The sequence below is a fragment of the Poromitra crassiceps genome (assembly GCF_964638095.1).
Source record: "Poromitra crassiceps genome assembly, contig: HAP1_SCAFFOLD_433, whole genome shotgun sequence".
NCBI lineage: Eukaryota > Metazoa > Chordata > Actinopteri > Beryciformes > Melamphaidae > Poromitra > Poromitra crassiceps.
In genome coordinates, this window is record NW_028151974.1 from 144,763 (window position 1) to 155,000 (window position 10,238).

A 10,238-nucleotide genomic window follows, 5' to 3' on the forward strand; every position below is an offset into this window, starting at 1 on the left:
CGTCAACACTCAAATTAAGATTAGTAACATTATTACTAGTTTGAAAAGTAATAAAGGCACACTTCAATATTATACAATACATAAACATTTGTTGTTATATGTAAGGAATTTACAGACATAAAAACACATACAAACAACAAGAAGAAAAAAAGGGGGGCGGAGGGGGGGGTTGCGGGGGGGATGTGGCGGGGGGTGGGGTTTTAGGGAGGGAGGACTAGCTCATCAACAAAACACAAGTGGCTATGCTGTCAATACAGCAATATGATAATATACTACCAGTCAAAGGTTTTGACACACCATTTTTGAAACTATTTCCCACATTTGAGAAGTAAAGACACAACTGTGAAATGACGCATTTAATTATGCAATGCCCAAAAAGTGTTAAACCAATCAAGACTAACTCCTACTTTAGATTATTGAAAGTAGCTACCCTTTGCCTTGATGAAAAGGCAAATGCTTTGGAGAGAAATTAATTCATCAATATCAACTTCACTATTTATATTTTCTAAGAAACACATTTCAATCATAAGCCTTTAGATCAAAATGGCTATAAGATCACGGACAACATAGTATTTTATATATATATATATATATATTTTATATATATTTTAAATATATATAAATTAGGGCAGATTAATTGTCCTAATTGCTGCGTATGCTATATATATATACACACACACACACATTATTTGCCCACTTAAGCAAATGGTACTTACATACATGTAGTTGTGTGAGAGTGATCCTTGGCAAATGTTCACTCAGTCTAGGCCTGAGGGAGTATCACGTGTGAAACAAGTATCACGTGTGAAATTCTTTTGCTGTGGACTCCGTCAATTCTCCGTTTACAACATAGTACAAATATAACAGGGCATATGAGTGCAAAAACAACAAGCAATAAGGCAGGCACAAACAGACACACCCACAGTGGTAGGGTAGGGGTCAAGGCACGAGGGCCACCAGAATACACAATGGAATGGTAGCACTTGCCCACATTGCCAACTTTATCGACAGCGACAAACTCCACTATCTGTGAGCAGCAGGAGGCGTTGTACGCTGCCTGAATGATGGGGGCACTCAGGGAGCTGTGTGAGAGGCTTCCACCACCCCGACGCAGAATAATGCTCTCTATGCCAGTGCCGTTACCATCGGTGAGGTTGGCGGAGAGCTCCCACTGGAAAGGATCACACTGAGACACATCTTCAGGGCAATTCTCAGCTAGTACACTGACCACTTTGCACAATGGCTGAACAAAATCTGTAACCTGGAGACAGGATAGAACAAAAGGGCAGGTGAAAGTTGTGGCTCAGTTAATAATGCATGAAATGACTATTTAGATCAGAACTTCAACCTATCCAAATGTGCCAAGTTGGTGCAAAATATAGGTAGTTTGCACACAAAACAATTATTGTGCAAAGGTTCTGCACCAAGAATGGCAGGTTACCTTGGTAATGACAGAGAGTCTTAGCACGACGTAATTGGAGTCCGCACCGCTGGATGACTTGGCTTCAATAGTCAGAGTGGCATCAGTGCCTGATGGTGTGTTGACCGGTGGTGTGATGGTCAAAGTAGCATTAGTATATTGCCCAGTTGTCAAGGTGAGACTGTCAAAATAGGAACACATTTTAAGGTTGTAGAAACTAATTCAGTACTGAGACTAAGGCCCCTATCGTTGCATCGGCGTAGTTTCTAGGCCGAGCGCCTGGCGCAGTGGGCGTGGACCAGCGCACTTGATATCTTGGTGTTGGCGCTACACGCAGCCTAAAGCATTACAACCACGCCTTTTAAGCGTAAAATTATGCACCGTCATGTTCATTGCATAAGTGCAATAAACGAATCACACGCTTGCCTTTTAAGCTCCAATTCCAGTGGTCCAGTAAAACCAGACAAAGCCAAGTGCTCTGCCCCCCCCCTCTGATGGAAAGGATTTTTCTGTGCCTCGTTCAACCTAGATAAAACTGCCCACTCCAATCAGAAGGTGTTTACATATGTTAATACCTTTCCAGTGTGTCCAATTATTCCAGATATATGAAAAACCAATACAACAAGCAATTCTGATATTTAGAACATTATTTTATATAGAGAATATTGCATAGTGGTACAAAGCAGGTCAAGTTATATATTACCCCATTCAGAGATCTCCGAGGTGAATTTTCAGTGGTCCTTCCCAACAGCAAAATATGTAGCAGGTCAAAAAAGACCCCTGAAAACCGACCCTTTCATTTTCTTTTGCGTGGGCTTTTAAGGTGCATTTCCTTGGGGGCGTTTGTCTTCCGGTGAGGGCTGGTCTCTCCCCGAAGGTTCCTCCTCCATCTAGTGACACCCTTCACTGCTTGGCTGACATTGGTGGTCATACGATCTCTCCTTCTGTCACTCCTACTTGGCAGGCGTGTTTTCTCCTCCTCCTCTTGGTCCGCATCATATGACCTGGCTCTTCCACTGGAGGTCACAGCACTAGCCCTCACTTGAAATAGTCATCTATAAACTTCCCTGTCTACCAAAGCAACTGTCAATATATTTACTTTAAATTCCTATTTTCAACTCCTATAATTTGGTCAGCTAATTTAGCTATTTACCTATTAGAAATCCTATGGCACTTTATTTATAGTTACTTTAGACTATATAAACTAATTCTACATCCTGGATAAGATCAAATTCAGCTAATCAGTCTGAAGCTGAAAAAAACATCATACAGCTCAAACTTAGTCTAAAACCACTCTATGAGTGTAAAAAGAGAAGAGGATAGTTTCAAATCTCAACATACCAGAGAAAACCTCACCCTGCCTTTTAATTCAGGATGAGGAAACTCTTATCAATTACCAATTATCAACTAATTTGACGGCTACCTGCCAATTCGGTCGGCAGATTCAACTTTAATATGACCACTATTTTGACTATACATTTATTTTCCATTCTATAGTTGCAGTAATAACAATAGGCTATTATTTATCTAAATATTATATACACTCTCCTTGTGTAGCAAGTAAGACAAATTGAAGTTGTTCACAACATCAGACTCTCCTCTCATTGGTGCTGTGTCCTTGTGCATATCTTCTCTTCTCTGGGGAAAAATCAGCGCATCTAATGTATGCTCTTAAACTTTATTTCATAAGATAACCAGTCATCTCTCTATTACCACTTCACATTACACTGAGCCTCTATCTTCCCAGAGACCAAAAAGCCTATTCGAACCCGGGCCCCTCTTCTCTGCTCTGTGCTGCGTCTCCAGAACAGGTCCTGTCCTCTCTTCTGGGGGAAAAAGGTTAGCACATCGAATGTATAGTCTAAACTTTATTTCATATCAGATATCAAAACCCACTCAGTCAATCAGTAGGATATATATGCACAATATGCCTCAATGCACATACAATATTGTGATGCTTCTCACAAAGACTTTGCATCCTGTGGGGCTTTGTGGAATGTGCCTCCCCCCCCTCTGTTGATGTTCTGTAGCCATTTGTCTTAGAGAACAGCCATAAACCCTGTGTTGTTTTCCAGTCCTATCCCAAAGTGACTAAGTGACTGAGCAGAGACATATATCCATTAAAAGAATGTCCTTATGTCGGCCAATCTCCGTGACCTCTGCCCCGACCATATCCTAAATGACCGTCCTTGTGCAGCTTATCCACTCGGCCATCCGTTCACTAACCAGTCGGCCAAGGAGACCCTGTGTAATGTTCTCCAGACCTTCCTTAAACAGGGCTTAAAATAACAGCTTGTCACACACAAAGCATTGTTCAATTTCCACTGAACCCTCTAATGGTTAATCCCCAAAGCCACCATGTCTCCTGTCAGAAAGGGAGAAAGTTTATCTTTACGCAAACTCACAGCAGCTCACTCAGGGACCTAGAACAGAACATTTAAAACATAATTAAAGATATATTTGAATTAACAAATTTTCATATCAGCATGCAGGGCCATGCTGAAGTATCCGCCTCCTGTTGAGTCCAATTGGGCCTAATGAGGAAATGTTTGATCAAAAAACCAAAGATCTGAGGAGAGAAATCCTATCACCTCCCTTCATCTCGTCTGTCTGTCTCCATATATAGGCTATTATTCCATATTATTATGCTTCTCAAACCAATCTAACTGCAGTTTAAATACTGCAAGCATGTAAATACGCTACACTAGCAAGATCAAAGTGAAAAGAATGTTCTAAATGCATCAGCTAGAAAAATATAGCCTATCCCTATATGATGAGATTAATTAGATTGGTGAAAGTTTGTCCAGAAAGATATCGTTTTCTCTCCCCTGCTAGGATGGTAGGATATGCACATAAATATAGCCTACATTATGTAAAGTCATTGCATAAATGTGTTTTTATTGTAAAACTAAAATGTGAAGTAGAGCCAATTTATTGGAGCGGACATCACAGTAGGACATGACAGTAGAAGCGCGTTACGCTGTCACTTATCTAAATCACGTTAAATCGACAAGGGATATATATAGGCCCAGGATGACATATAGGTTTCACATAGGGTGGTGTTTTCATTTCGATGTTTTATTTGGTCCAATATTGAAATGTTCTACAATTGCAGGTTGTGTTACCATTACACATTATTTATCTTTATATATATTTCGGCTCATTTGGTTGCTATTTAGTAGCGAAATGGAGTAGCACAATGCATGCTGGGACATTCACATTGCAGTGAACTTACAACTTCTTTTTTCTATGGGACGTGGGTTGTGTCTGTCTGAGCGAGGAAGTCAGAGAGAGACAGTCATATTGTGCCTGTCAGACTGAGGAGAGAGGGAGAGAGTGACACAGAGAAGGGTGACAGAGGAGAGCCAGAGGGGAGCGCTCCACGCAACCAGCGCACTGAATAGGCCTGGTTTTCAAAAGCGCAAAGCGCTAAATTTACGCCAGGTGGGAAGATATCATTAGGCCGATATTTAACGCCGAAACGCCCATTCTCGCCCATTCAGGGAGTGCGCCACGCCCATTCGGCCTAAAGCGCATTTGGCAGCGTAAAGCCATATTGATATCTTCCCGAGGCAGGCGCAAGGCACGTTTTTTAGCGCAGAAGGCCCGTTTTAGCGCAGAAGGCCTGTGGGAGAATAGGGGCCTAAGTGTTGATGAGGACATCCAATTGGAATATGCTTGGAGCTACCTCCACTCACCTGGATGGGAAGTTAATGGGGAAGCTTCTGTCATTTTTGGCGTTGATGGTGTAGGTGAGCCCTCCAGAGCCCTGTGTCATGACGCTGAAGGGGAGTGAAAAAGTTGCCCCTGGCTCCACACTGCTGTCTACCACAGCCTGAGGAAGTTCAAAAAGAAGAGGTGAAGAAGACTAATATACCTCATATTCTTCTAAAGTTGGATCTTGAGACGCGTCTGATGCTTCCGAATCCCAAGTTTGAATAATAGATACAGATACGGATGTGAATAGACTGACCCTGATGTTCACTTTGGAAACCGACATCTGGGTGGTGGACTGTCTCTCGAATTGGCTGTTTGACACTACATCATTTCCTTTCAGCATGACCACAAACTCTCCTTCGGGGACTTTATCCACAGTAACCAGGATGTCTCCATTGCCCATGTCAGTTGTGATGCCATTGCTGACATCCTCAGGACCAGAGACAGTTACCAAGCCAACCTCACCAATAGTTACCGAGCATGGACCCTTCCTACCCATTACTGATAGCAACAGGGTGGCAGGCTGGCCTGGGTTTACAGAAAAAATGAGTCAATACCGTATGACAAAAGGACAATTCATTTTTCTGGCCATGAATGAGTAAACATTGGAATATTTTAGATGGTAAAAAAAAATGTGTTTTTAATTTAGGATCATTACATTTTATACAATTATTTACACAACTATAATTTGCAAGGGTGGAAGTAAGTGTACATTTACTCACATTACTGTAATTGAGTGGCTTTTTAGTGTACATTTTACATGAGCTACTTTTTTCATTTGAACTTAATTGCATTTTTACACAAGCATTCTTACTTCTACTTGAGTAAAATATCACTAGTATGCCACCTTCTATTTGAGTATGACAATATATTGTACTCTCTCCACCACAGATTATTATATATATTTACTTTTTTGTCAGTATAATTTAAAGTAAATTAGTGTTGTGAAACTGATAAGTCATATGACTAAAATTATGTTAATTACTGTATAATTGCTTTATTGTATGTACCTGCTCGTGGACGCCCACTGATTACTGCATAACCTGGGTGAGGTCCCTGGAAGGCCTCCACAAAGTCATAGATAAAGTTGATTGTACTCTGGCCTGGAAAAATAGACATGTACACATACAGTATAATACAGAAACATAGTTAAATAAGCACTCGGTGAACAATTAAAAATTAAGCCTGATACTGTGTCTTCACTCTGGTTTAAAACAGATTTTTACTAACAGCTGTGGAATAGTTGTGCTAATCAAACTATTATGACAGTAGAAGCAGCATAGTCCACCTGCCTCTCACAAGGGTACAATTTGCATAGCTTAAAAAGCTGTTTGGGGTATCAATATGAGCTGAGAACAATATTAATTTTATGTTCTATTGTCCAGCTTTAAATGTGTTGTATTGTGAAATGATTTCCCTTTTTATTAATTCATTCTGGCTCAATGATGAAAAACTATTAATAGGTTTTAGGAAGGGCCGTTTCCATAGTGCCAAAGTCACCTCCTCTTCCGCGTTCAACCATAGCAGCCAAAGGATTTCATCCACCATAAATTTTCCCCTGTACATTTCCTAAAATGCTTACAAAAATCATTTTATTTGGTCCGTCAATACTCACTATTACTGCCGCCGGTGGCCGTTAGTGTAACTGCAGGCAGCGTGTGAACGAGCTGACGCGCGGGCACCATACTCGCACGCGCACAAGCAGTTGCCTGGCAACAGCAGAGCTGTTCGTTGCTTTGTAACATTAACTCATAAAAGTCACTTGAAAACGGCAACCTGGACAATTTATCGGTCAGATCAGCCTCGAGATGCCCAGGAAGGATTCTGGATGAATTAGGGGACGTTATTGTGGCATGTTTGGTCGTGTTTTGGCTTGCGTTGGCTGCGGGCAAGTCGATACTCATGTTAGCACAAGCCAGGAAATAGCCTGCTCCCCCTGTATGTACGGTACCGTGTAATGCCTGGAGTTGACCAAACTGAACAATCAAACAATGTTTCATAAGCATAACAGTAACGTTAGGCATATTTACGACTGTTAAATTCATTATCCACACAAGACGGTAACGTTATTAGTGGGGCTGGTGGTAATTTCTATAAATGTAAATTAATATTAGTTAGCCGCGATTAGCATCAAGCTAACGTTACTAGTATGTGCAGTCCCACTGCAGCCAACTGCAGTCAGAGCCTGCTGGCTGCGGGAAGTGGATACTCATGTTAGCACACAACACAAGACATTAACGTTATTAGTGGGGCTGGTGGTAATTTCTATAAATATAGCTAAATCTATTAGTTAGCCGCGTATAGCATCAAGCTAACGTTCAGGCAGACTCACCACCGCAGCTAAATGCAGTCAAACAATAATGTTCCATGACCATAAGCATAACGGTAGTAACATTAGGGTTGCATTACTTCACACAAGACAATGTTAACAGAGTTTCTGACCAGGTGGTCAGATACTTGTACTACGGAGTGACAGTAAAAATCTTGAATCTTGAAAATCCATTAGCAAGCAGCTAACGTTATCTGGTCAAAACCACATTACAGTAGCTACAAGCATGCAGCAAGTTTCCTTCATGAACTGAAAACACAGTCCTGACTCTAGTTTCCCCCCGATGTCGGTCACATTGCTGCTGTCTGGCCAGACGGGCTTCATTAGATAAATATTTATTTATTTAGTCTGGACTTTTTCTGGAGTCTGTGTTGTTGTTTCCTTTAGCTAGCAGCTAGCGACGAACGTAACGTTAAAAGCTACTTCAGCCATTTCCTGTTAGCGTCTAGGACAAGAGACAAGCTCGTGAACGCGCGAGACGTCACATCCTCTAGCTGTGGCGGGAGATGCTATCCACTTCGAAACTGCGGTTTTTCCATATATGTTCTGAACGGCTGGTCTGAGAGAAACGCCTCTGGTCGCCATTTTTAAGTTACGTCAAGGCGCATTCACTCATTGGCAATAATAAACACTTTGTGCACATTTATTTCTCGCCAGAACCGACGGAATGGGCCTTTAAGCGATTCAGATATATTTAGATTCAGGAGAGACCATACCATTTCACTTGTGTCAAAACTAAAAAGCAGAAATGTAGATTTGTTTAATCTGTTTTATTTATTCATTACTCATTATTTACTTATTAATACAGGGCCAGTGTGAAAATGAAATGGGCTCAACAAATTACACAAATCTCTGTGTACTGTATACCAGACGTAGTTTACGAGCAGATTCATAAGTGTTCATAAGGGACGTCCTTATTTTAAAAAAAGACAAAAGTGTCTAAATGACATAACGTAATATACAATATCTGACCTGTGACTTTGAGTGTGTAGGGCTGCTTGGAGTTGATGGTGATCTGCCAGGTCCCTGCCTGCTGGCCAGCATTGAGCTGAACTCTGATCAAGTTGCCCACCGACTGAATGGTACCCAGCGTACCACTGGCCTCACTGTGACTCTGGCTCACTCCTGGGAAATTATAGCATACAACAAATAGGGATGTTATCAGTCATATGTCATCAGTCTCTTTAATGTTTACACATACTATGCACAAACACTGGCCTTAAAGGAATATGACTTAATTAAATAAACTATATGATCACCACAATATTGTATAGCTAGAAGTTTAAGTGTCCACTTTGTGTGCTCACTATTTAATACTTTGTGATGATGCTATGCTGCATCTCATCCACAAAACAACACAATGACCTTTTAAGTGTTAAACTGCACTGTGGCAAACTACATCGACATACAAAGGCAAAACGTGCTAGTTTGTTGTGGTGTGATAAACTCATTTGGGAGCTTATCTGCCCAAGTGTCTGCGTTTTCCTCTAATGTGGTTCTTCTTCGTGATAAAGTTGGATGCCCTTTGTGTCTCAAATGCAAGACTCAAATAGATGCAAACCGTGTTCTGTGTATGGCGTGTTACCTGCTGGGTCGGTCAGTGTGAAGGTAATGGAGGTTCCTGTGATGTAGAGAGTGATGTTATTCAGGGATCCATCCAACATAAAGGGGAAGGTCTCCTGCTCCCTAGGCTCCCTTGCTCGCTGAAGAACCGTTACCTGATGGAGGGGAGTTATTTACCACGGAATTCTTCAAACTGTAAAGTGAGATAGGTCTGTCTTCTGGTGGAACCACTTTTAGTCAGCACTCTAAGAAACAGAATGATCAATGGATATAGGACTTCTGACCAAACAACTGCGTGGTCTTACCAGGGCTGAGGTGGAGGTGTCGAGGATGACCTCCATGGCCTGAGGCAGCTGGTTTTTGGACACTCTGATGGCCTGGCCACCAGAGGCCAGAGCTAGGTCGCTGTAGTCGTTGAAGGAAGCCGTGAGGGAACGACGGCGCCTCTTAATGGGGTTCGTAATGAAGAATGACACCTGTAGACAAAGGAAGGCATGGGGAGAGGAAGTAGGCAACAAGGTAAGGAGGTAAGGAGGTAGAATGTAAATCAGAATCAGAAACAGAATCAGAAAGACTTTAATGATCCCCGGGGGGAAATTGGGACAAGTTACAGTTGCTCGCACTCAGGCATGAATATCCACATAACACAACATAGCATAACACAGTATCACACAGTATCTGCCTAAACGTAAAAACAGTCAATACAGTAAAATGCAATAAAAATAAACTAAAGTAAAATAGAATAAAATAAAATAGAATAAAATAGAATAAAATAGAATAAAATAGAATAAAATTGAATAAAATTGAATAAAATTGAATAAAATAGAATAAAATAGAATAAAATAAAATAGGGTCAATGGGATAGTAAAAGTAAGAATTGTAGAATAGCATTCAGTAAGTAGTTACAGTTACAATCTATGTACAGTACGTGTCAAATTGCAGTTATTGCACACTGGAATTAAATTAAATCAAATTGCACATTACGTGTGACGTAACTAAGGCACAGCTATCCTATCGGCTGTCTTCTGATAGGCAGAGGGAGTTGGATACGGGGTAAGGGAATGAAAGACAGAGATGTGATTTGAACACAGCCTCTCAGTGAATATGAGACCTGCTCTGACAAAATCAGAGTCACATGTAGCACAGGCCCGTTTGTGTAGAAATGTGATTTTATGAGAAAATATTGATTTTGGATGTTTTGGGGTTTCA

At 41.1% G+C, this 10,238-nt stretch overlaps 1 protein-coding gene across 1 annotated transcript; it reads right to left on the bottom strand.

Moving 5' to 3' along the window:
- Nucleotides 1-911: 911 nt before the first annotated feature.
- On the bottom strand, nt 912-9,505 carry LOC310771212 (uncharacterized protein; the record flags this gene model as incomplete). Its single annotated transcript, XM_083663872.1, has 8 exons — nt 912-1,261; nt 1,442-1,601; nt 5,119-5,255; nt 5,394-5,665; nt 6,148-6,240; nt 8,439-8,591; nt 9,052-9,184; nt 9,335-9,505. Coding segments are annotated over 8 exons (1,469 nt in total), but the record flags the coding sequence as incomplete, so codon positions are not given.
- Between the last annotated feature and the right edge of the window lie 733 nt (nt 9,506-10,238).